Consider the following 25,822-nt stretch of genomic DNA (forward strand, 5'->3'; position numbering starts at 1 on the left):
GGCGGAGGCCGTCGGATCTGCCTGGCTCTGCGGCCCGGGGCGCATCGCCTTCCAGCCGGAGGTGAGGAGCAGGGCAGGGGAGCGGCGCTGGGGGAGCTCAGGGGGGGGGTCCGGGACCCCAGGTCCAGGCGGGAAGGGAGCCTGGGGTCCGTTCGCTGCGCTGCGGGGAACCGGGAGCCAGGAACCGTCCTCCCCCTCCCCCGGCCCCGCGCCCCTCCGGGCTGAAGCCGCCCCTCCGCGCCGGCTCCATCCCCGCGGACCCCTCCGTCCCGCCGCGATCCCGGCGCTCGCCATTCCCCTGCGTGGCCATGCGCGGCACTGCCCATCCTTGGCCTGCTCCCCAGTCGATCGGGCTCCCGGGGGTCCCCCTTCCCAGCGCTGCGCCTGCTCGGCCCGTCCCCGCCCCTTTCGGCCCCGGCGTCCCTCCTCTCCGCTCGGCTGTCGTCCCTCGGAAGGAACCCACAGCCCCGCCGCTATCCAAGCGTCCAGCCGCCCCCCAGCCCGTGCTGTCCCACAGGTGTCTCCAACATCCGGCTGTCCGTCCGTCCGTTCTCCCCCTCCCCCGCCCAGGGGCCGGAACTGACCATGCCCAGCGGCTGCCGCTGCCTGCACGTCGTGTGCCTGCTGTGCATCCTCGGGGCAGCCGGTCAGCCGGCCAGAGGTGAGCGCGCCCCCGGCTCCGGCCGGGCCCTGCCAGCCCTCCTGGTCCTCGCCTGCACGTTGACCTCTGCCGGCCAAGAGACGGCACTGCAGGCGCTCCGACCCGCGGGGCTGGGGGGGGCGGGGCAGACGGTCCCTTGGGAATGGGACAGAGCCCACCCGCTCACAGGAAACCCCCCCTCCGGAACCCCCCCCCCCCCGCCCAGACTCACTCTTACCACATCCATCTCTTGCAGCTGATGACTGCAGCTTGCACTGCGACCTGGGCCACGGCTGCTGCGCCCCTGACGGCTCCTGCAGGTAGCTGTCCTGAGCACGTGCCTCGATTTCCCAGACCTCCACCCGCGCACACCCCGGGTCTGAGTGTCTGGGAGCACGCTGTGCCCTCCTCCCCCAACTTCCTTTGGCTTCACCTCGCCTCTTTCTTCTGGCTTATACCTCCCAGTCTTTTTACTCCTTCAGTCTGGACTAGGGCTCCTCATGACACCTGGAGAGACCTGAAGGTTGAGAGATGGGGAGCCAGAAAGAAAGGGGCAAGGGGAAGATTAAGGCTTTAGGGAGAGAGGCCCTAGGTTGATGAATTTGAGCCAGTGGGGTGGAGGTGGGGGCATAGTCTGTGTCTGGAAGAAAGAGCTCACCGACATAAGGAGCAAGCAGACAGGGAAGGTTGCTCCGCAGCCCAGGAGTTGGAGACTCAACATTGGAGAGCTTTTAAAGAAAACCAGTTCAGGGGCTGGGAAGGTGGCTCAATTGCAGAGTGCAGAAAGAAATTCTTGCATGCACGGGGCCCTGGGTTTGATTCCTCAACACCACATAAACAGAAAAGGCTAGAGTGGTACTGTGGCTCAAGTGGTAGAGCGCTAGCCTTGAGCTGAAGAGCAGCACCCAGGCCTAGAGTTCAGGCCCCAAAACTGGAAAAAAAATCAGTTCAAGGGCTAGAGGCGTGGGTCAATTATAGAAGTGCCTGCTAGCAAGCAGCAGACTCTGACCTCAAACCCCAGTATGGCTTAAAAAAACAAAACAAAACAAAAAAACGTGGGAAAACAGTCCTGATGTCTTCTCAAGGTTATCCTTTTGGAAATGTATTTGGAATGTCAGACATACTAGGATTGGTACTGGAGGCATGTGGTGTGGGGTGTGTGTGTGTGTGAGAGAGAGAGAGAGAGAGAGAGTGTGTGTGTACTGGGGCTTGAACTCATGGCTTAGGCACTGTCTGTCCCTTAGCTTTTTCTGCTTAAGGCTCGAATTCTACCACTTGAACCACAGCTCCACTTACAGCTCTTTGGTGGTTCATTGGAGAGTCTCACAGACTTTCCTACCCAAGCTGGTTTTGGACTGTGACCCTCCTATATTATCCTCCTGAGTAGCAGGCATGAGCCACCTGTTACTGGAAGTATTTATAGACATTATTTCTTCAGCAAAACCCTTTGAGGTGGAGAAAATCAAGGCTCAGAAAAGTCACATCCAAAACAGACCCAGACCTTGAATGCTGGTCTCTGATGTCTGGTTTTTCATTCCATCCTGTATCTGCCAGCTTTCCCTTAGAAGCTGTCTTATGTCCTCCAGCTTTTCTAGAAGCTCTGGCTCTGCCTATTTCTATTTCCTCGCTTCCCCTCTCACCCCCTCCCAGAGCACTGACTCTGTGCTTGTATCTCTCTGTCAGGTGTGACCCAGGCTGGGAGGGGCTGCACTGTGAGCGCTGTGTGAGGATGCCGGGCTGCCAGCATGGTACCTGTCACCAGCCTTGGCAGTGCATCTGTCAGAGTGGCTGGGCAGGCAAGTTCTGTGACAAAGGTAGGGGGCAGGGAGGGGAGCTTGCGTGTCTCAGAATATCTGTCTGTATTTATTCTGAAGGCATACTGTGTCCTTCTCTGATCCTCAAATATATTTGCTTCCTTTTTTTTTTTTTCTTTTTGTCGTTGAACTCTGGGCCTGGGTGCTGTCCCAGAGCTCTTCAGCTCAAGGCTAGTGCTCTACCACTTGAGCCACAGCTCCACTTCCAGTTTTCGGTGGTTTATTAGAGATACGAGTCTCATGGACTTTCCTGCCTGGGCTGGCTTTGACCCATGACTCTCAGATCTCAGCCTCCTGAGTAGCTAGGATTACAGGCATGAGCCACCAGCGCCCAGCTCCTTTTATTTTTAAATCTTATAACTGGTTGTCTGAATTGAACTTCAATATACTCTCATGAAGCTGGAGCTACAGCTGCTAAAAGTTGTGCCCATTTTACAGATGAGAAAAGTGAGTCCCACAGAAATGCTGCACCTTGTCCAAAGACAGTTTGAGATAGACTTCTTGAGCCAGGGCTAGGCACCTCCTGCCTCCAGCTTCAGTGAGCTTTCCCCACTACACCATACTAGCTTGGTATGGGCAGGGGTGGTAGATACCCAACACTCTCTGAACCTTGGGCCTGGAAAGCTAGGCCACACGGGACATGGGGAAGATCTGAGGGCCAGGTCTGAGGCACAATCCCAAAGCCTTGTCTTTTTTCTAGATGAGCACATCTGTACCTCACAGTCCCCCTGCCAGAATGGGGGCCAGTGTGTGTATGACGGGGGCGGCGAGTACCACTGTGTGTGCCTGCCAGGCTTCCATGGGCATGACTGCGAACGCAAGGCCGGACCCTGTGAGCAGGCGGGGTGAGTGCGTGACCCATGCAGAGGTCAGACCAGAATGTGGTGACAGAATGAGGGAAGAAGGAGGGTAAGGTAGAGAAGGCTGGAGGGCTGAGGGTCGGCTCCACACGAGGGCACCTCAGGATAAAATCCAGTGTGCCAGTGCGCCTGGTTCAAGGCTTCTCAGCTTATGCCTTTTGACTCATTTCTTCAACCACCATCTATAGGAGCCGGAGATGTCACAGATAGCATGTTTGGGGAGGCTTTGTATGGGGAGGTTCAGGAGTGGAGGACCTCCTCCTGCTCCCACAGAAGCCTGCCTGAGGCTGTGGTGTGGGTGGCGAAGCGTTTCTGCTTTAGGCTTTAATACTCATAAGGATAAGAGCACACAGGTCTGAGCCCTGACTTTGAGCGGGCCTCTGTGCTGTGTCAACATGTCAGTACCAATGTCCTCTCACCTCCACCACAGCTCCCCATGCCAGAATGGCGGGCAGTGCCAGGACAACCAGGGCTTTGCCCTCAACTTCACATGCCGCTGCTTGGCAGGCTTTGTGGGTGCCCGCTGTGAGGTGAACGTGGACGACTGTCTGATGCGGCCTTGTGCCAATGGCGCCACCTGCCTGGACGGCATAAACCGCTTCTCCTGCCTCTGCCCCGAGGGCTTTGCTGGACGCTTCTGCACCATCAACCTGGATGACTGTGCCAGCCAGCCATGCCAGAGAGGGGCTCGCTGTCGGGACCGCATCCATGACTTCGACTGCCTCTGCCCCAGCGGCTACGGTGGCAAGACTTGCGAGCTTGTCTTACCTGCCCCAGGTCCTGTCACCATGACGGACACCCCCCGAGGGCCCACCTTGGCTATGGTGGTGCCTGCTACGGGGCCGGCCCTGCACAGCGCGGGGGCAGGCCTGCTGCGGATCTCAGTGAAGGAGGTGGTACGGAGGCAAGAGGCTGGGCTGGGTGAGTCTAGCCTGGTAGCCTTGGTGGTGTTTGGGGCCCTCACGGCAGCCCTAGTCCTGGCTACTGTGTTGTTGACCCTGAGGGCCTGGCGCCGGGGCATCTGCCCCCTTGAACCCTGTTGCTACCCAGTCCCACACTATGCGCCAGCCCGGCAGGACCAGGAGTGCCAGGTGAGCATGATTCCAGCAGGATTCCCCCTGCCACCTGACCTGGCCCCCGAGCCTGGAAAGACCACGGCACTGTGACGGGGCTGGGGTCTTTCTGGCCCCCTTCCTCACCTCCTCCACACCTCAGACTGGAGTAGTCCTTGCTCACCACCCCTCCGCTCGAGAGACGCACCGAGGCGACTTCAGCCTCACACCAGAAATATTATTTTTTTAATCCACAGAATGTAAGATAGGAATTTTATCAAATAAAACTATGAAAATGTAAGTGGGATCTTAGGTCAAAAATAAAAGGGCCCAGAGTCCTGGGTGAAGAGGACCAGGGCAGGGCCTGGCCTGGGGAAGCCTTGGCCCTCTGCCTACCAAGGAATCCAACGTGTCCTTTCCCCAGAGGGTTAGGAGAGGTAGAGCCACAGGGGAGAGGATGTAAACACGCAGCCCCATGTTGATGCCAACAGGGCCTGGGGCAGATGGAGGGGATCTCAGTAGGAAGCCTGGCTCAGGACCCTCCAGCAGAGTGGGCTCCCTGCTGGCTGCTCTGCAGAAGCTTCTGGAACAGTGAGTGGGGCTGGCTGCACAGGGCAGTGGGGGAGTCCAGCTCCATGACCCGTCCTGCTTGTAGCACCAGGACCCGATCTGAGTTCAGGATTGTGTTGAGCCTGTGTGGTAGAAGGTGGTCAGTGTGGGGGTACAGAGGCAGTGTCACAAAGTTGCTGTCCCTCCCTACTCCCCCAGACTGCACAGCTCTATCCTCATAGGTTTCAGTCTGTGGGCTCCGTGTTGGGGGAGGAACCCATACAATCATATACAATATGTGATAAGGGGCCCAGGGCTGTGCCTGGGGATACAGGAGCTGAGAGCTCTGGGCCCTGGCCCCTGGGCTCCCCAAAAGGGTCCTTGGTGACCCGTACTCTGGCACATGCACACCTGTGCGCTATGGTCAGCACTGTCTTATTGGCAAAGCGTCTGTGGATCGTCTGCTGGAGCAGCTGGTCTGTCTTCGGGTCCACGCTTGCTGTGGCCTCATCAATACACAGGATCTGGAACCCATGGAGCGGGAGGAGAAGGAATGGCAAAGCAAGCTACAGCCCGGCCTACCTATGACTCCCTACCACCAGCGTTTTCCTGAAACCTCTTGCCAAGCCCTCTCCTACCCTGACACAGTCTACCTCCTTCCGAGTCCTCTCCAGTGACTCGTCCTCTTATTTACCTTGGCGTCTGTGAGGAGAGCCCTGGCCAAACACAGCAGCTGCCTCTGTCCCAGGGACAAGCTCCGGCCCCCTTCGCCCAGCTCCCCATCCAGGCCACCTGCAAGGCAGAACATGTTCGCCCCGGGCGGCCGCTCCTGCTCCCTTCCCGTTCTCCAGGTCAGGTCCTGCCACTCACCCATGCAGGCGATCACCTCGCTCAGGTGGCACTGCTCCAGGGCCTGCCACAAGGCCGCATCCTCGTGTAGGCCCCGGGGGTCCAGGTTTTCCCGAACAGTCCCACTGAACAAAAAAGGCTCCTGGGGGATGATGGCTAGCTGGGATCTAGGAGACAAGGACATGGAGGCCAAGCTGGAGATGTCATCCTGCTCGCCACGCAGGTTTTAGCTGCAAGGTGAAGATTTGCAGGAGAGTCTGGGGATGAGACTTCAATACGGCCCTTTCTGTTTCCTACCCATCTTCACCAAATCACCAGTTTGTCTGCATGTACCTACAATTGTGCCAGTACCATGCGCTCCATAGGAGCAGCAGGGTGGGTATTGGGGACAGCTAAAGAAGAAAGCTGACCCATTCTTCCTTCTACACCTCCAATGAGTAACACCAAAAACTCTAGCTTTAAGGAGTCTAAATCTTGAGGTACAAAAACAGAAAACAGTCAGGGGCCAGTAACTGATGCTTGTAATCCTAGCTATTTAGGAGGCTGAGATCTGAGGCTCATCGTTTGAACCCAGGCCAGGCAGGAAAGGATATAAAACTCTTCTCTTGGGCTGGGAAGGTGGCTCAGTGGTAGAGCACTTGCCTTGCATGCCTGAGGCCCTGGGTTCGATTCCTCAGCACCAGATAAGCGAAGAGAAAAAAGTCGGAGGTGGCGCTGTGGCTGAAGTGGTAGAGCGCTATCCTTGACTGAAAAGCTTAGGGACAGCGCCCAGGCCCAGAGTTCAGGCCCCACGACTGGACCCAAAAAACAAAACAAAACAAAAAACCTCTTCTCTCCAACTAACCACCAAAAAAAGTGGATCTGTGGCTCAAGTGGTAGAGCGCCACTCTTGAGCATCAAAGCTAAGGGACAGTGCCCAGGCCTTGAGTTCAAGCTTCAGTACTGGCACATGAAAAAAAAAATGAAGCTGGGTCTGGGGTTGTGTCTCAAGTGGTAGAAGGCCCAGGTTCAATGCTCAGTACTGCAAAAGTAAGAAAAAGGGAGAGGCTGGGAGCGGGTGGCTCACGCCTGTCATCCTAACTACTCAGGAAGCTGAGATCTGAGGATCTCAGTTCAAAGCCAGCCCGGGTAGGAAAGTCCGTAAACTCTTATTCCCAATAAAGCACCAGAAAAGGGGAAGTGGCATTGTGGCTCAAGTGATAAAGTGATCGCCTTGAGCTGAAGAGCTGAGGAGCAGCGCCCAGGCCTAGGGTTCAAGCCCCAAGACTGTCCCCCCCCCAAAAAAAAAATAAGAGGGAGGGAAGTAGGAAGAATGATGAGGCTGTGAGGTGCAGGAGTCAGGGTGAGGCCAGCTATGAATCTGAGCAACAGCATAGAAGTTTGCTGTCCTCCCTCCCCTAGCAGTCCCACCTCCCCTGACTGGTCCTGACGAGCCTGGCTGTGCGTCCTCTAAGTACTAAGTAAGTACTCCTCTAAACACTCTAAGTACTAGTAAATCCCCCTGCCCTCTTCCCTTTCGAGGCCTTCCACTTCCAGACCTGAGCTCTGCCAGCTGGAGCTGGCTGGTGTCCACACCGTCCAGTAGCACTCTTCCCACACTGGGCTCCAACAGCCTGAAGAGCACCGAAAACAGGGAAGACTTGCCGGAGCCTGTGCGGCCCACAATGCCCAGCTTCTCTCCAGGCTGCACACGGAAGCTCACCCCGTCCAGGGCATTGGGCAGCCCTGGTCGGTACACCAATACCACGTCCTGGAATTCCACACTCCCTTGGGTTAGCCAGCCAACGTCCTGCTGTGGAGTCCATGGGTAGGAGATGGAGGGGTACAGGTGGGGTGAGGTGTGATGGTGAGAAGAGCGGGGGGGGGGGAGGACTCATGGGAAATGGAGGGTGTGACAGGAAAGGTGGGGGATGGGGAGAGGTGGGAGGATGGACACAGGTTGAGGACACGGTAAGCAATGGTGGCCAACAAATGGAGCGGCTAAGAGAAAGGTCATGAGGGGCAAAAGGAAAGAAGCTGAGGAGACCGAAGCTTTCAGGAGGGTCCTTCAGGGGCCCGGGAGCTCTAGGCCTAGGGTGGGGGTGTAGGCCTACCTGTAGCAGCTGCCCTTGGGGCTCCTGGGGCAGGTCACAGGAGTACTCCTCCAGCCGCTCCACGCTCACCAGCATGGTTTCCGTCTGCGTGAAGCTGCTCACCAGGCCTGAGAGCAGGCCGGTCAGGGACAGGGCGTATGACAAGGACAGGCCCACCAGTCCTAGGGAGAGGAGGACCAGAAGCTAGGGGGTGCATAGGGGAGGGGGAGTGGAGAGGAGAACAGCAGAATCCCAGCTGTGGACTGTGGGTGGTATCTAGAATAAGCTGGAAGATGACAGGGGGTTGGGGTTGGGGTGGGACAGGAGGAAGCCTCCGGCTGGGGACAGAGTGTAGGAGCCAGGGGCAGGGCTATGGAAGAGAGGAAGATCAGATGTGTTCTATTCCCAGAGCACCCCCTGCACAAGCCACTCCTCCAAGCTGACAGAGATGGGACATGCCCACGGGGCCCCTGGACGGGAGGTAACAATATGAAGGGCAGTTCAGGGAAGGAGCGGTCTGGGGTAAGAACAGAAGAGTCCTGGGGTAGCACCTGGGTTGGTGTGGCCTTGCTGGTGCTGCACCAGGGCAATGCCCGCGATGGCACTGACCACCACTGCCCCCATGAGTTGCAACCGAATGTCCAGCCACTGCATCGTGGCATAGGAAGCAAACTGGCACCTCTGGTTTAGCTCTAGGAGTTGCTGGTTCTCCTCCTCAAACCTGGGGAGGGCCAGAAGGGAAATGAAGGCCACTTTTGCTGATGCAGGGGTCCACCCAGGTTCCTTCCCCACAGCTTGCCCCCCTCCCGCCCACAGGCCTCGCCTGAGGGGATCTACCTTGTCTTACTCCCTCTTCTGTTTTTTTCTCATTCCCTGGTCTCCCTTCCTATTCTCCTCCGAGGCCTAGACAATCTCTCCCCAGAGGGCCTCTCTTTCTGGAGTCCCTCTTCTTCCCTCCTCTCCAGCATTTCACTCCCTAGGCTCTGGGCAGAGGAGGCAGACACACCTGTAGGTGGCCCCTGCAGCCCGGATCACAGGGAGGCCAGCCAAGGTGTCGGCCAGGTGGGTGTAGAGTGGGGACAGGGTGAGGCTGCTCAGCCTCCGCAGCTCCCGGGAGGAGGCCCTGTAGTGGCGCTGTACGCGATAGTAGATGACGCTCAGGGGCGGCAGCAGTAGCAGTAGCCAGGGCAGGCCATAGCCCAGCATAGACAGGAGCCCCAGCAGACCTGCCATGTTGGCCAGCAGGATGTTGAGGAGGAAGGGCAGACTGTCATCTGCACAGGCCACGTCAGAGGAGAAGCGGTTTAGAACCCGGCCCATGGGCGTGGAGTCGAAGAAAGTCACCGGTGCCTGGAAAGGGGAAGGTGGTTGGCCAGGGCAGGGTCTAGAGCAAAGGGGTTGCTAGGCAGCCCTGGGGCTGGGGAGATGGGATGGGCAAGAGAGCACCATCTCTACAGAAGAGAACAGGAAAGGAGCAGAGCAGCCCCGGAGTTTGGGAACAGAGGAGCTGGTGGGGCTTGGAGGAAGAATATTCCAGTAGGGTACGCTGCAATTCCTCGCCAGCAGCAACTATGCCAGGCTATACTGACTGGTCATGCCTGCCACTCTATTGAGCAAAGGCAGAGAGCTAATGTATCCCAGGGGAAGGGCGCTTCCGGTCAGCCAGATTCAGTGAGAAGTCAAGAACAACATCTTGATTGCGTGCCGTCAGTCAAAGCTTGGGCTCTGGAGACAGACTGCAACTCAAATTCCAGCTCTGTCACTTAGGAAATGTGAGACCCCCGGCAAAGGACATATTCATCTAAGGCCTCTGTTCCTCATCTGACAAATGGGGACAGTAATGAAACCACATCCCACAGGGCTGTTAGGATCCAAGTCTTTAGCACAGTCTACCTAACACTGATTAAGTGCGCAGTAAATGCGAGCTATCAGACTATTCTTTTTTTTTTTTTTTTTTTTTGGTCGGTCGTGGGGCTTGAACTCTGGGCTTGGGCGTTGTCCCTCAGCTCTTCAGCTCAAGGCCAGCGCTCTACCACTTGAGCTACAGCGCCACTTCCGGTTTTCTGGTGGTTTATTGGAGATAGGAGTCTCAAGGTCTCTCCTGCCCGGGCTGGCTTTGAACCTCGATCCTCAGAGCTCAGCCTCCTGAGTAGCTAGGATTACAGGCATGAGCCACCAGCGCCCGGCCTCTTTTTTTTTGGTTGGTCTTGGGGCTTGGACTCAGAGTCTGGGGGCTGTCCCTGAGCTTTGAGCCACAGCTCCACTTCCAGTTTTCTGATTGTTAATCAGAGATAAGAATCTTTCTAACTTTCTTGCCCAGGCTGGCTTTGAACCTTGATCCTCAGATCTCAGCCTCTTGAGTAGCTCGGATTACAGGCGTGAGGCACCAGCGCCAAGCTCAGACTACTCTTCCAGGGAGGCATGCTCCTTCCTCGCTTTCCTGTCCCCCATATTTCTGCCTTTACTTTTGGAATAGGCTTATCACAAGGTAGAGCACTAGGTCAAATAATTTTCTGGAGAACTTCCTAAGGCTGAGCAATACAGGGGGAGTGGGGGAGGGGGAGGGAGAGGACTGGTGTGCCCTCCTTGGCTCTCAGAGGGGAGACAGAACAGTGGACATTTGCTCCCTGACAGGCAGTTCATAGTTCACAGACTAGCTCTCCACACAACTAGCCATTGGCCATGTTTTTGCAATGCCGTGCCTCGGTTTTCTCATCTACAAATGGAACCACAAACACCCAGCTCACAGGGTTACTGTGAGACCGTAACAACGGATCCACAAAGGGCTCTGTAATAATAACAGAATCTGTAGTGACTGCTGAGCGAGTGCTCAGAGGCTGCAAGGTGTTTTCCTAAGCACTTTCCATGTGCTAATTCATTTAATCCTCATAATAGGTATATGAGGAAAGCAAAAGACTTAGATAGACACCCTGCAACAAGGAGGGATCTTAGAAACAGAAAAGTTGTAAGAAAGAGAATGTGAGCTCTAGCAATATCATCTACACAAACTAAAAATACATGCACAGCAGACAGGCATTTTGTTAAAAGACACACAAAGGATACAAATTAAGCTGCACTTAGAATAGTTGCTTGTCAGAGAAGGGAGGGGAGATCCAAACAGGATATGAGAATAAAAGGAGATAAAGAATAAGAAACAATGCCTAGTGCCTGTCATCCTAGCTGCTCAGGTGGCTGAGAGCTGAGGGTCATGGTGCAAAGCCAGCCCACACAGGAAAGTCTATGATACTCTTGTCACCAAATAACCACCCCCCCAAAAAAAAGCCAGAAATGGCGCTGTGGCTCAAGTGTAGAGCACTTGCCTTGAGCTGAAGAGCTGAGGGACAGCGCCCAGGCCCAGAGTTCAAGCCCCACAACCGACCAAAAAAAGAAAAAAGCCAGAAGTAGACCTGTGGCTCAAATGGTAGGGTACTGCCCTTGAGTGAACAAACAAAAAGCTCAGGAACAGTGCCCAGTCTCTAAGTTCAAGTCCCAGGTCTGGCACAAGAAAAAAAAAAAAAAGATTAGGAAACAGAAAAGAGTACCTCCAGTCTACAACTGTGACAGAACTCCGAGGGTTCTCCGATCTGCCCATTACATAGATGAGAAAAACTACACACTTAAATCACTATATTCAAAGGATCAAGATTCTCTGGGTTTCAGAGGTTGTCACATGCTGCCCTATCTGGAAGGGGCTAAGTAATCCAGAGGACTTGGGGCCCAGGTACTGGGAAGGCCCGGGACTGAGGAGGGCCCCTGCCCAGCCCCTCACCAGAAGCACTCGATGTAGCAGGCGGCGGTGCAGGGTGGCGGCTGCTTTGAGCGTGCCTGCTGCAAAAAGCACTGCGCGGAGAAGGGTGCAGATGGAGTTGACACCAGCTATGGTCGCGTACACGGTGAGGTAGAAACGGATGTCTGAGGAGCCATTGGGGGCAGCTTTGGGCAGTGGGAACACAGGAGTGCTGGGTGGTAGGGAGGAGGCTGTGGGTAATCAAAAGAAGGACCACTCAGGGGTCCCCCTTCCCTCCCTTAGACCACCACTCCCTATTCCCTATCATCCACCCATGAAGACACAGCCACCAACCCTTCCTCCTTCCCCTAAGGCCACTCTGAGTGCACTGGGCCTGCTCCCAGCCCTGCTCACTCACTAGAGGCTTCCGGGTGAGAAGAGAAGCAGCTGTGCCGACAAGGGGCCACTGGAGCCGGGGCTGGCAGGGGCTGGTACCACCTGGGAGCTATTATTCCTGGCTGCCTTTAGCTGGGAGATCCAGTGGGAGAGCCACCCGTCGGCAGCATTGCGTGTGGCTGGAATGGAGAAGGAGGAAGCTGCTTTGACTCTGGCTCCCCCCTTCTGCATCCCCTGCACCCTCCCATTCACCCCATCCCATAGCCTCCCTAACACGCGCTTCTTTCCGAAACCTATTGCCCTTCACTCTGCAGACAGCGTTGATTTCAAATGTGCACAAAGGGCTCGCCTACAAGATGGCTGTGGAGCACTCTGTGTCCTGGAACCCTCTCAGAACAAACGGGGCCCTCGTCCCAACTGTGGCCCATACTGGGTGAGGCTCTGGGTTGCGTGATGACTGGTGCAGGGTAGGATGGCAGTGATGGGCACCAGGTGACATGGCTGTGGAGGGCAGTGAGGGACTCTGAGGGACAAGCTCACCTTGCATGAGGAGCAGGGAGAAGAGGATGGCGAGGGCCAAGCCCTGGCCCACGGCCCTCCAGTATGCTCGGTACACGTGCCAGGCCACAGCGCCTTCCTTCTTGCTCTCGTCCAGCAGCAGGCGGCCAGATGTGCTCTGCTCCTCCTCCAGCCCCTCTGTTTTCTCCAGGTTCTGTACTGACTGGGCACTGGCTGTGAGGGTTGGGAGATCACGGGGGAATGTAAGCTTGCAGAATGGTTGTGTTTCAGAGGAATGGGAAAGTTTTTGGTTTGATTTCAATTTTGTTGATTTCTATAGTGTGGTAGCGAAAAGCATGACCCAGGGCTAGGGATGTTAGTGCAGTGGTAGAGCAGTTGCCTAGCCTGTGCAAGACTGAGTTCAATCACAATAACACAACACAACTTTAGCCAGGTGTAACAGCACACACCTATAATACCACCGTTCAGTAGGCTGAAGCAGAAGAATCAGCTCACATAGTGAATTCAAGGGCAGTCAGATCCTGTCTTCTCCCATCCCCCCAAAGCCCCTTGCTCCCATTTCTGGGCCATACCTGAGTCAGGTTCTTGTCCATCCTCAGCCCAGGCTTTGGGGGCAGCTTGTACCAATGGCAGAATCTCAGAGGGAGGCCCTGGAAGGGAGGAAGGGAAGTCAGAGAGGATTGTTGTGGGTCTATACCAAGCCTTTGTAGATGTGTGTGTAATCCCATCTCCTCTTCCGAAGGCCTTCCTCCTTTACCTAGCCTAGCAGGACTTTGCTGTGGCTTCCCCTAGACTCTGAGCAGGACCCATCAAGTCCATCCTTCTACACCTAGAATCAGCAGATGGACAAAGGAGGAGATCAGCGGTCAGGAAGGAGCACCTGTTTAGAGGTGCCACTCACACTGACACATAGCTTTGCTCTCCGTCACTCACACCTGTACCTGGTAATCTGACTGAGCCCCATTTCTTCCTGCTTCCCCACAGAATTTGCAGGTGGTCACTTCCTTCTGGAAACTAACCCTAATCCTGCAGGGGTTTTTGTTTTCTTTATAAAAAGGCGGCTCTAAACCTGACTGCTCTCTCTTTCCTGAAGTCATCAGCGTGTTCTCTGAAACGCTGGGTTGCTTTGGTTTGTAAGAGCACTCAGTCATAACACCCCTGAGCCCCACGCCTGCTGGGAGTTCACCAGTGCTCTTCCTCCCTTCTATTCCATTTCCTCATACCAGTTCTGTGCAGGCAGGCAGGAGGTGAGGCCTGGGCCCAAGCACACGTGGAAGTCGTGGCAGGCTCTGCACCCGACAATCCACCCACCCAGCTTTCCTTCTTGTCACACCCAGGAAGATGGCTTCCTCTTCCAACCAAGCTCCAGGCCCACATTACCAGCACAGACAAGGTGCCCGGCCTCCATCAGTAGCACCACGTCAGCGTTCTCCAGATACTCGATGCGGTGGGTACAGAGCAGCCGAGTGGTGTGGCCCAGAACTCCCAGAATGCACCTGTGTAGCAGGTGGTTGGCCACATCTGCATCCACAGCAGCCAGGGGGTCATCAAGCAGATAGAGTGCCTTCTCCTGGGGAAAGGGAGATACCCAGGCCTAAGTCCTCTGGCTGGTCTAAGAGGCTTTCTTTTCTTTTTTGTTTTTTCCTTATCGGTTGTGGGGCTTGAACTCTGGGCCTGGGTACCGCCCCTCAGCTCTTCCATTAGAGCCAAGAGCCACTTTCGGTTTTCTGGTGGTTTATTGGAGACAAGAGTTTCATGAGCCAGGCACTGGGGGCTCACGCCTGTAATCCTAGTTACTTGGGAGGCTAAGATCCGAGGATCATGGTTCAAAGTCAGCCCAGGCAGAGAAGTCGGTGAGACTCCTATCTCCAATTAACCAACAGAAAATTGGAAGTGGGGCTGTGGTTCAAGTGGTAGAGCACTCGTGTTGAGTTGAAGAGCTCAAGGTTAGCGCCCAGGACCAGAGTTCAAGCCCTACAGCCAACAAAAAACAACAACAAAAAAAAAAAAAAACGGGGAGAGGGGTCTCATGGACTTTCCTACTGGGGCTGGCTTTGAGCCACGATCCAGATCTTAGCCTCCTGAGTAGCTAGGATTACAGGATTAAGCCACCGGTGCCCAGCTTCTCAGAGGCTTTCTGAGACTCTAAGGCAGTTGAAGAAGACTGGTGACAACATCTCTAAAGTAATAGGGAAGGATGTGAGATCTGAGGATAGATTTGCTTCTAATTTTCTAAAGCCAGAGCCCACGACCTAGTGCTCTGTGGGGTCCCAGGCCTTTAATTCTACCTGGAATCTACAAAGGAGGGATGGGAAGGAAAGAGCCCCATCCCCTACTCAGTCAAGCTCCCAAGGCTCTGGAATGCCTGCATGTACCAGTCTGTCCCCCGTCCCCCCTTTAACTTACTTGGTAGACAGCTCGAGCAAGGGCAATGCGGGCCCGCTGTCCCCCGCTGAGAGCCACACCCTTCTCCCCCACCTCTGTCTGGTCTCCAGCAGGCAGGATCTGATAGAACAGACACCCCCAGTGGTCAGAAAGCTCCCCAATAACTCCTACCCCATTTGCTACTCCTTTGTAGGAAAGAAATGATGAGGTCAAGAGCGTGTGGAAACTTGAGACTAGATTTAAATTTGGGCAAGTCAAAGGAGATAGGCTATACCTCAACAAAATCTAGCATTTGGGGCTGGGATGTGACTCAGTGGTAGAGTGCTTGCCTAGCATGCATGAAGCCCTGGGTTCAATTCCTAGGTACCATATAAACAGAAAAAACCAGAAATGGTACTGTGGTTCAAGTGGTAGAGTGCTAGCGTTGAACACAGAGAGTCTCAGGGACAGTGCCCAGGCCCTGTGTTCAAGACCCAGGATTGACAAAAAAAATACAAAAACCTAACATTTACTATGAATACTTAGTGTGTGTGTAGCACGCGATTGGTATTATCTCATGTGAACCCACAAAGGTCTTATGAAGTTAGTATTATTTCTTTCCTACAGAGGAGACCAAAGCTCAGGTAGATTAACCACCTTGCCCACAGGACATGGAAACAAATGACAAACAGACACAGGATGCCCCCTGGTCAAAGCCAAGGGCCTCCTTCCCAGGGAAGCTCCACATTTATCTGGGAGGGGAGGTGGTGACAACAGTCCTGGAAGGGGACATGGAGATTGGGAAAAAAAATCTGGGAGTCTCTCCAATAAATTTGGTACCTGGACTGGGCGTGAAGGGTACTCATGGACTTGGCAAATGTCCCAAGAAGACCTTGAGTCTCAAACCTTTCCAGCAGGAACTGGAACCAGACCTGAGCGTTACCGAGCCTCAGTGGGAACCCTTGCCTGGCCCCAGGGCACTTGTAACTGTAGTGGAACATGGAGTTACCGTCACCCCCAAGGGAACCTACAGTAAAGGGGGAACCAAGCCGCTGGACAGTCTAGGAGCCCAGTCTAGATGGCCAGTCCTAGAAACAACCCCTGTGCAGTGAGGCAGGTCTCCAGTATGAGGTGCTGGGAACTCGGGAAGCAGCAGCGAAAGGCTTCAAGGCTCCATACTCACACTCAGGTCATCACTGAGGGCGCAGGCTTCCAGCACCTTCTTGTACAGCTGGGCATCAAATGTCTTCCCAAAAAGGATGTTGTCTCGGATGGTGGCAAACTGGATCCAGGGCTCCTGGGTGGCCAGGCCAAAGCCCTTGGACAGTCCCCACACTGCCACCTGTCCATGCAACCTGCAAGAGTCAGGCCAGCTCCATGGGGACTGGCTTTTCACTGGGCCCTTCCATGTCCAGCCCTTGCCTCCTGGAAGCCTCTGGTGGAGGAGGGTAGACCAGGGCCCACTTCTCATGTCGTATGTCAGAGGGTCCAAATGCAGCTGTCGGCTTAATCTGGACAGGGACAGGAACTACTCTTTGGCTATAGCCAAGCTGTATCTGCTCTATGTTCACATTCTTATGTACGTGCTCAGGAGCTCAAAGGGGTGGCACTCCACTGCTCATCCTCACTTGAAGATTAGGCCTGCCTTCCTCAAAACTTTCACTCCTCTCCACACCCCTTCCGTGCACAGCCACACTTTCTGAGATAACAGCTGGTGCTAGGTGATTTTTTTCCCATTCATATGTGTATGGGAAGTCCTAGGGCTTGAATTCAAGACCTGGGTGCTGTCCCTGAGCTTTTTGTGCTCAAAGCTAGGGCTCTACCACTTGAGTCACAGCTCCAATTTCAGCTTTTTGGACAGCTTAGTGCAGATAGGAGTTTCACAGACTTTCCTGACCAGGCTGTCTTTGAACTGCAATACTCAGATCTCAGCCTCCTGAGTCGCTAGAATTACAGGCATGAGCTCCATTCCAGTGTTTGGCTCCATTCCTCTTCTTACTCTATTATAGAACTATGATATTTGTTTTTTGTTGTTGTTGTTTTTGGGTCCGGTCGTGGGGCCTGAACTCTGGGCCTGGGCGCTGTCCCTCAGCAATTCAGCTCAAGGCTAGCACTCTACCACTTGAGCCACAGCGCCACTTCTGGCTTTTTTCTTTTTGCTTATGTGGTGTTGAGGAATCGAACCTAGGGCCTCAGGCATGCAAGGCAAGCGCTCTACCACTGAGCCACCTTCCCAGCCAGAACTATGATATTTGTGATGTTGACTCAACTTTCTTGATCTAGCTCTTATTCTAAACTGAAAATTCTCCCAAGAAAGGGCCTGTGGCTTGCTCCTCCTGGTTATACTTGGTCCCCGAAAGAGGAGCCCTACACTTGGTAGGTCTCAGGGTTTACTCAAGGGCAGAGCTGGGGATGGAAGGTTCATTACCTGTGGAGCTCTCCAGTGATGGCAGCCAGCAGCGAGCTCTTCCCACAGCCTACCTTCCCCACGATTCCCACCAGCATACCCTGCAAGGAGCCAGAGTATGCACTCACTGTATACAGGGGAAGGACACAGCAGACAGTGATCGCCCCCCCCCTTCCACCCCCCAGAATCTGGACTGAGGCCTCACTCTGGGAACCAGTTAGTCTGCCAGGGAGTTCACCTCCTAGGTGATGGGGCCTTAGTGACTCCAGGTCTGGTGTTCAATGGTGCTATTATTTTCACTGTGTCAAGGGCCTAGGGCTTGGGGTAGTGAGCAGCTTGTCAAGAGAAAAGTAAAAGAAACTGCCTAAGAACTGCCAAGGTATGCTCTGAGGCAGGCAGCGAGAAGAGGGGAGCTGGGAAAGAGGGTTCCAGGCTTTGGGGGTGGACCACCTGCCACTGTGAGCTACAAAGCAAAGCTTTGCACAGGTGCTCATTTCTGTGATTTGCAATTTAAAATGTCCTGTTCTCCCTCAATTCATGAAGCAATTTGCATGCTCTAAATGAAAAACAAAATCCATCTTAAACTTCTATTTCCCGGATGGGGAACAGGAAATGTTCTCTCTCTCTTCATTTAGCCGGGCTTTTCAGCCGTTGAGCTGGTACCTGTCCTTTCCCTTAATGATGTACTTTCCTTCCCTCCTTCAACTCTTATTTATTTTTTTATCTTTGAGCTCTTCAGCTCAAGGCTAGCGCTCTACCACTTGAGCCACAGTGCCACTTCCAGCTTTTTGTTCCGTTCATGTGGTGCTAAGAAATCAAACCCAGGGCCTCATGCATGTTGAGGCAAGCACTCAACCACTGATCCACCTTCCCAGCCCAACTCTTTTTTTTTGGGGGGGGGCCTCCAAAACTGGGACTCAAACTTAGTATCTGACACTTTTGCTCATTGGCTAGCACCCTACCAACTGAGCCATGCCTCCAACCTCCTTTCACCCTGTTACACTAAATCCTTGCTAAAACTTAAAAAAGAAAAAACAAATTCTAGAGATGGGCTGGAGATTCAGGAATGCTGTGTCTGTGCTGCCCTTAGCTTGCCTGCTGGGGTTGACCCATCTGTGCGCGGGTACCAGATGGATCTGTGACTTTCCCTGGTAATATGGGATCAGGTCCTAGAGGCAGCTTTTCTCTTCTTGTTGGTGGCAGCCTGCCAGTGGGAGGGTTCTCAGAAGTTCTCAATGGAGTGTGTGGGTCCAGAATGAATGAGGCAAATGCACAGGAGAAAAAGCAGACAGAGGCAGAATGCTCTGCAAGTTGAGGCCTGGCTCTGGCCTGTTTCTAAGATCTGGCTGAGTTCTTGCCATTGGATTTGGTAATTCAGCTCTGTATCCTTATTACAAATTCTTGTTTGCTTAAGCTAGCTCCAGTGGGTTTCTATGACATATCAAAATAAGCCCCAACACATTAGTAAAATTCTTTTGAGAAATTCCAGCCTTGTCTTGCCTGAACTAAGAGGAAAAACAATATAGAGCTTAAACCAGAAATGTGAGCCAAAGGTTGGTGGAGGCAAATCAGTTCTCTCTGGAGAACTCTGGGTTGAGCTGCGGGGGGAGGACAAAGGTCACGGGAGGCCAGCCGCCAGTGGCTCACGCCTGTCATCCCAGCTACTCAGGAAGCTGAGAGCTGAGGATCGTGGTTCAAAGCCAGCTTGGGCAGAAAAATCCATGAGATTCTTTTCTCCAATGAACCACCAGAAAACTGGAAGTGGTGCTGTGGCTCAAAGTGGCAGAATGCTAGTCTTGAGCTGAAGAGCTCAGGGACAGGAACTCAGGCCCTGAGTTCAAGCCCCATGGCTGACCAAAAACAAACAAACAAAAAAAAAATCAGAAGAAGCCGGGCGCTGGTGGCTCACGCCTGTAATCCTAGCTACTCAGGAGGCTGAGATCTGAGGATCGCGGTTCAAAGCCAGCCCGGGCAGGAGAGTGAGACTCCTATCTCCAATAAACCACCAGAAAACCGGAAGTGGCGCTGTAGCTCAAGGGGTAGAGCGCTCGCCTTGAGCTGAAGAGCTAAGGGACAACGCCCAGGCCCAGAGTTCAAGCCCCACGACCGACAAAAAAAAAAAAAAAAAAAAATCAGAAGAGTAAAAACCAGGACTGGGGAGAACAGGAGATACCTTCCTGCCAAGAGTGTTCCTGTTGCTCCTCTGTGTATGCACATCACATCACGACTCACAAGGTGATTGCAAAGTTAGGTACAGAAGGAGATTCAGAGATGAGGTGTTATCTCCTCTCAGACTAGAACCTATGTATCAAACCCTTCCCCTCCCTCCATCAGCCAGAACTACAGAGCCATCCATACATGCTTGCCAGAGTCCTGGTTTACCTGCCACTGAGCCCCATCTCCCTTGTTATTGGGGGACCCTCCCAACCTTTTTCACTTCAAGGTGACTGATGAAAGTCTTCTGGCTGGTTCCTGTGGGGTCCCAGGAAAACAGGGCTTCGTGTAGCTCCAATACTACAGATGGATCTGTGGGGGGATCTAAATAGAGAAAAACCTATTACCTTGGGCTCCTAATTTACCATGAATCTGCTGTCACTCATTCAATTGCCCTTCTCCACCTGCTCAGAACTAGCTGGGTCTCTGGTCCTAAGAAAGCAACTACACACAGTGCCCAGGTGACCACAAGCCCTCCTGAACCTGGGCTATGTTCTTACCTGAGCTGTAGTAGGTCTGAGGGTTGTGATTTGGAAGGTCAAGGAAACACTGGATCCGGTCCAAGGACACTCTGGCCTCCAAGAGACTGTTAATCACCCAGGGAAAGTTGTTGAGGGGAAGAATGAGCATGTGCACCAGTGCCAGTGCTGTGAAAACCTAAGCAGAGTGAACAGGTGCGTGAGGTACCACTCAAAGCCCAGGAGCTACCTGAGGCCTCATGCTGTGGATGGTTCTGCGGATCCGCCTACAGAGGAGGCACTATTGGGGCAGCAGCAGGCCCTAGGGATTGCTCGGGCAATCCTACATTAGCAATGGCAAAGGCGGCCGCTCCAGAAACCCGAGAAAGTTCAGATGTTTGACTAGATTACTATTTTTTTTAATATTTATTTTTTTTTTGTGCCAGTCTTGGGGCTTGAACTCTGGGCCTGGTGCTGTTCCTGAGCTTCTGTGCTCAAGGCTAGCACTCTACCACTAGAGTCACAGCTCCACTTTTGGCTTTTTTTTGGGTAGGTAATTGGAACTCATGGGCTTTACTGCTTGGGCTGGCTTTGAACCAGTGTCCTCAGATCTCAGCCTCCTAAGTAGCTAGCATTACAGGTGTGAGCCACTGGTGCCTGGCTCTTTTTTTTTTTAACTTTTAGTGATAAGGATGGAATCCAGAGATTCAAATGTGCTAAGCACTCTCTCTACCAAAAACTATACCCCAGCTCCCAGATTGCAGCATGGAAAGCACACAGGCCTAGCTCACTTTGAGACTTCTTTGTGTACATGCACAAGTGCATGTGTATGTGAGTGTGTGTCTGTGTGTGTGTGTGTGTGTACATGCGTGCGTGTGTGGGTGGGTGGTTACTGGGACTTGAACTCATGTCCTCAAGTACTTTCTTGGCTTTTTTGTTCACAACTGGTGCTCTACCACTTAAGCCACACCTGTAGTTCTGGCTTTTAGCTAGCTAACTGGAAATAAGAGTCTTGCAAATTTGTCTGTCCAGGCTGGCTTCAAACTGTGATCTTTAGATCTCAGCCTTCTGAGTAGCCATAATTACAGGCAGAAGACATCAGCACGCAGCTCCACATAATTTCTGAGTGGTGGTATCACCTGGCCCCAGCTAGATGCTGAACTAGATTCATGGATTTCCCCCCAACGTCTTTAATTTTTTCCAGTTTTGGGGCTTGAACTCAGGGCCTGGACACTCTTTCTGAGCTTCTTTTGTTCAAGGCTAGCACTCTACAACATGAACTACAGCACTACTTCTGGATTTTTCTCTTTATGTGGTACTGAGGAATTGAACCCAGGGCTTCATTCATGCTAGGCAAGTACTCTACTGCTGAGCCACATCCCCAGCCCCCGCAAGGCCTTTAGAATGAGGATAAAGAGACTGAACACCAGTTCAAGGCTAACTTGGGCTATATCACAAAGTCCTATCCCAAAGAAAGGGGGTGGTGGTAACCTCTAAGTCCAAGTCTGGGCCTGACTGAGGGGAAGCCGGAGTGGAAGGGAGAGGAAGAAAGTGAACTGTTTCACAGAGAAGAGTGTTATATATCTAAGCAGCCACCTCCCCCAAAAAAAAGGTCCTATTGGAGTTATCTATCTCCCATTGCTGAGAGAGAATGAGGCAGCCAGGTGTCCTCCTGCCCTCCCTCCTCCCAGCACTGAGGGCCCGAGTACTCTTCCCCTATCCCCCTCCCCCTCCACTGCTGCCTCCTCCCACAATGTCCAAGTGCTCTGCCCTCCTTCCCAGTCCTCACCTTGGTGGCAGTGAGCTGGTGCCCCATGAGGACATAGGTGATGAAGATAACTATGGAGATGACTACTGGCAGGGCAGCCCACAAGTATACACAGGCTGCATCCAAGTATTTGATCACGCGGAGTCGTCCCAGTTCTCGAGCCCGGCGGGCCTCAACTTGGGCCCCCAGCGCCTGCTCCCATCCAAAGAACTTGATGACTCGAATGCCACTCAGCAGCTCTGCCATGAGCTGGAGACAGGGGATAAGAGAGCAATGTGAAGTGCAGACACTGCTCAGGCATCTCCTCTGCCTGGACGCCCGCTGGGATCTTCAGCTGGCTGAGGGACCCCAGTAACCCCTCACCTTAACCCGTGCATCCTTGTGCTGTAGCATCTCCTGATTGCTGGCCATGATGCGGGTGGCGATTGCTTTGTTGACAGGTACCAGCAGCAGTGCTAAGATCAGACCAGACACAAAGGCCAACCCCACCTGCTGATGTAGCAGGTAGAGGGTGATAGCCAGTTGCAGGGGTAGGCCCCAGGCCTCGTGGAAGCTGCTGGCGAAGTTAAGCAACCGCTCTGAGTCAGTGCCAAGTCGGTTTAACACCTCGCCAACAGGAGGGCGTTGGGGCCCCAGATGCAAGGCCTTGCGATACAAAGTATTCAGCACGGCCCCCCGTGCCTGAAGTGTCACCTTACGTACCTCATACCCATACTGATTCTGCAAAACAGCGCTTAGCACAGCCCCACTGGTGAGGCCCAGGGCATAGAGAAGGCCATGGCTTAGGGGCTCGTGCCCTTCCTCCAGGAAGCCCACCAACAGGGAGAGCAGCAGAGGTCCTGAGAAGGCCAGCATGGTCCCCAGCAGCTTCAGCAGTCCAAGGGCCAGGTAGCAGCGTCCAAAGGCCCCATACAGGGCTCTCCACAGCCGCGCCTCCTCCTGCCAGTGCGCCTGGAAGGCACGGGCCAGATAGGCAGGATGCAGCCTTCGGGGAAGACGGCAAGTGTCCCGAGGCTGCCGGAGCTCCCCTCGGGCCCCGCGGGCCAGCAAGGGAGCCAGCCAAGCATAGGAAAAACGTGACAGCCAACTCTCCCCATCTTCAGCCACCTCAGATTCTTGATCCTCAGAGGACAGGAAGGGTTCCTGAGTCCAGGGTCCCTGTGACCCCCCAGGGGCTGCCCAGCCCAGTCCATAGGCCAAGATTGCTGCCAGCTGCAAAATGAGAAGACACAGGCGGGCCAGGGACCCTGGGAGAAGTGGGGGTAGAAACGTGTCTTGCTGGCAATGCCACAGCAAGGTCAGCACTAGGGCTGGAGCTGGCAGGAAAGCTGCCAGAGCTAAAGCCAAGGGCCCTCGGAAATGGCCATGAGGGGAATGAGCCAACACCCACAGGGCCAGGCTGTGGGTGATCCAGGCCACAGCTGCCACACAGTCCGCCAGCACCTCTAGCCATAGGGGCCCCGGGCCTGTCCCTGGTGGCAGAGCAACTGGAAGGAGGTCCAGCAGTGGGAAGAGGGAGAGCAGGAAGGAAGCTGTGAGTCTGAGGCGCCAGCCAGGACTGCAGGGTACCACATAATCTGGAGACCTGGTGACAAAAGGGAAGAGGCACATCCTGGTTGACTCAATACTCAGACACACCCCTCCAACAATGCGTTTAACTATAGGGAATGAACTCTCTTTCTTGCCTTGTGCATTGTATCCCAACCCTTTTAACCTTGGAACTCCAGGTTTTTTCTTACTGAAACCCAATAGGCCTTCCCAGATTACCCAATCCACTTTCTCATCTACCCATTTCTTTCTGATTTCACCACAGGTGGCATTAACAATTTGGAATCTAGGCTGTACCTACCATGAAAATTTATTAGAAAATAAAAAGTCTAGCATGACATGATAGCATACACTGAGGCAGGACTGTGGGATACAGCCAAGCTTGGGCCACACTGTGGGTTCTAGGTGAGCATGAACTACAATGAGGCCTTGCTTTAAAAAAAAAGAAAAAGAAAAAAAAAGGAGGAGGAGGAAAAAAGAAGATAACCAATATGGAATGAATGATAATTTTGTTTTGTTTTGCCTGTCCTGGGGACTGAACTTGGACCTGGGCACTGTCCCTGAACTTCTTTTGCTCAAGGCTAGCATTCTACCATTTCAGCCACAGTGCTACTTCCAGCCTTTTCTGTTTATGTCATACTGAGGAATAAAATCCAGAGCTTCATAAATGCTAGCACACATGCAAGCACACTCTTCCACTAAGCCACATTCCCAGCCCATGAATGATATATATTTTGGTCAGTCCTGGGGCCTGAACTCTGGGCCTGGGTGCTGTCCCTGAGCTCTTCAGCTCAAGGTGAGCACTCTACCACTTGAGCCACAGTGCCACTTCTGGCCTTTTCTGTTTATATGGTGCTGAGGAATCGAACCCAGGGCCTCATGCTTGCAAGGCAAGCACTCAACCACTAAGCCACCTTCCCAGCCCCATGAATGGTAATTTTTATAAAAGGATCCACCTGAGATTGCCCATAAATTCACATGAAACCTATGATAATCGAAAATGTGATTTATGTGGAAGCTTCAGTACTCTAATAGTAGAGCATACGTTTTGCAAAGCATCAGAATAATCTACTATCTTTCCACTGATTAAAAAGTAAAATGTTGACAGGAACTGGCAACTATAATACTAGCTAATCAGGAGGCTGAGAACTGAGAATCACAGTTCCAAGCAAATCAAGCAGACAAATTCTGATCTTCAATTAACCAGCAAGAAGTCAGAAGCAGAGGTGTGGCTCAAGTAGTAGAGTACCATACCAGCCATAAGAGAGCAAGGCACTGAATTCAAATCCTAGCACTAGCATATGTGTACGTGCATGCACACACGTGTGCACTCACACATACAGACACACAGGCACACATATAAAGAGAGGACTTGAGTCAACTGCCAAAAAATAGCTTTTTGTCTCATTTCATGTAGAAGTCAGAATTCCACCCAGACCAAGCAAGTCTGTTGCTTCTTCTATCCAAGGAAAGAGTCATGAACTCCCTAATTCACCAGTCCTGCAAGTCAGAGACCAGATTGCCCTCCTACCATCTCAGCAGCCAGACTATGCAAGACTACCTGGCCATCTGCAGCCATCTAAGAATGAACTACACAAGCAAGGTGAGTATAGTACCTATGCCTTACAGCCATAAACCCAGCAAGTCTTAAGGTTTTGATCCTGCTAGTCTTCCACCTTCTGTTTCCTCTCCAAATGAGTTACAGGTGCTTCAAACCCAGGCTTTTTGGCTCTACAGCTTAAACATGAGTTGTCAGCAGCATGTGTGTGTGTACACTAAAGCTTAAACTCAAGGTCCGGGCACTATCTTAGATTTTTTTTTTTTTTTTTGCCCCTCAAGGCTGGTACCACTTGAGCCACAGCTCCATTTCTGGCTTTTTGCTAGTTAATTAGAGGTAAGAATCTAATGCCTGGGCTGTCTTCCCACCGAGATCCTCAGATCCCAGCCTCCTACTGAGTAGCTAGAATTATAGATGTGAGCCACCAACTCCCAGCTTGTTGCTTTCTCCCCCTGAAACGCTGTTCACTCAAGTTGCCACTAATTCATGACAGCTGAGTGTCAGCATCTGAAAAACCTACAGTAGTGATAACTTCTACGTTGGGCTCTAAGAGTATGCCGGGTACTGTTCATTTGACCCAGCAATGCTGTGAAACGTAAAATGTCCCATCGGGGTCTTAAAGGTAACCACACCCCTCTTTCCTTCTGCTTCCGTCCCCCCCTCCCCGGGACCGCGCAATGGTGGTGACAGGAGACTGGGGGGGGGGCGCGGAGGCAGGTGAGATCTGCAGGAACGGTACGGACCGAGGCCGCGCGGCCGTCTCTACCCACCTCGGGGTGCCCAGGCGGCAGGCGCTGAGCACGGCGAGGAGCGCGTGGGGCAGGGCGCCGAGCACCAGCTGGGTGAAGCAGTGGCCCGTGGTGCCCCCCTCCCACAGCGGGAGCGGCCGCGCGGCGTCGGAGCCACACAGCCCGGCCAGGAACCGCTCCATGGATGCCGCACCTGAGCGGAAGCCAGAAGTGGGCGCAGGGCCGGGGGGGAGGCCGCGATCACGTCCCAGGCGGGTCTCGATCGCGCCCCAGGCGGG

General features: G+C 53.5%; 2 protein-coding genes across 7 annotated transcripts in view; one reads left to right on the top strand and one right to left on the bottom strand.

The window, feature by feature from the left end:
• Positions 1-4,664, top strand: Dlk2 (delta-like 2 homolog (Drosophila)). Of its 3 annotated transcripts, XM_013019229.1 has the most exons (6): positions 1-61; positions 518-661; positions 897-960; positions 2,324-2,454; positions 3,155-3,299; positions 3,745-4,664. In XM_013019229.1, exons 2-6 carry the CDS (start codon positions 586-588, stop codon positions 4,478-4,480), a joined length of 1,152 nt encoding a protein of 383 aa, XP_012874683.1. In that variant the 5' UTR covers positions 1-61; positions 518-585; the 3' UTR covers positions 4,481-4,664. The 3 variants fall into 3 exon arrangements, with proteins under 3 accessions (XP_012874683.1, XP_012874685.1, XP_012874684.1); XM_013019231.1 differs by lacking the exon at positions 1-61 and having other exon boundaries at positions 521-661; positions 2,324-2,436; positions 3,248-3,299; XM_013019230.1 differs by lacking the exon at positions 1-61 and having other exon boundaries at positions 524-661; positions 2,324-2,436.
• Positions 4,665-4,767: 103 nt separating this feature from the next.
• Positions 4,768-25,822, bottom strand: part of Abcc10 (ATP-binding cassette, sub-family C (CFTR/MRP), member 10) — a 21,400-nt gene continuing 345 nt past the window's right edge. Inside the window, exons 2-22 of one of the 4 annotated variants that reach the window (XM_013019226.1) lie at positions 25,566-25,737; positions 22,053-23,274; positions 21,711-21,938; positions 19,964-20,120; positions 19,678-19,787; positions 17,271-17,350; positions 16,026-16,197; positions 14,885-14,983; positions 13,859-14,048; positions 13,051-13,128; positions 12,500-12,691; positions 11,982-12,138; positions 11,606-11,795; positions 8,843-9,186; positions 8,388-8,557; positions 7,858-8,018; positions 7,303-7,556; positions 5,786-5,931; positions 5,610-5,707; positions 5,327-5,439; positions 4,768-5,058 (exon numbers count right to left, since the gene is read on the bottom strand). In XM_013019226.1, the coding sequence (XP_012874680.1) occupies positions 4,899-5,058; positions 5,327-5,439; positions 5,610-5,707; positions 5,786-5,931; positions 7,303-7,556; positions 7,858-8,018; positions 8,388-8,557; positions 8,843-9,186; positions 11,606-11,795; positions 11,982-12,138; positions 12,500-12,691; positions 13,051-13,128; positions 13,859-14,048; positions 14,885-14,983; positions 16,026-16,197; positions 17,271-17,350; positions 19,678-19,787; positions 19,964-20,120; positions 21,711-21,938; positions 22,053-23,274; positions 25,566-25,726 (4,482 nt within the window). In that variant the 5' untranslated portion in view covers positions 25,727-25,737 and the 3' untranslated portion in view covers positions 4,768-4,898. Of the gene's footprint in view, positions 5,059-5,326; positions 5,440-5,609; positions 5,932-7,302; positions 7,557-7,857; positions 8,019-8,387; positions 8,558-8,842; positions 9,187-11,605; positions 11,796-11,981; positions 12,139-12,499; positions 12,692-13,050; positions 13,129-13,858; positions 14,049-14,884; positions 14,984-16,025; positions 16,198-17,270; positions 17,351-19,677; positions 19,788-19,963; positions 20,121-21,710; positions 21,939-22,052; positions 23,275-25,565; positions 25,738-25,822 lie in introns of those variants that run through there. The other 3 variants (XM_013019227.1, XM_013019225.1, XM_013019228.1) reach the window with 3 other exon arrangements.

This window comes from Dipodomys ordii, unplaced genomic scaffold (genome assembly GCF_000151885.1).
Source record: "Dipodomys ordii isolate 6190 unplaced genomic scaffold, Dord_2.0 Scaffold44, whole genome shotgun sequence".
In the NCBI taxonomy this organism is placed as follows: domain Eukaryota; kingdom Metazoa; phylum Chordata; class Mammalia; order Rodentia; family Heteromyidae; genus Dipodomys; species Dipodomys ordii.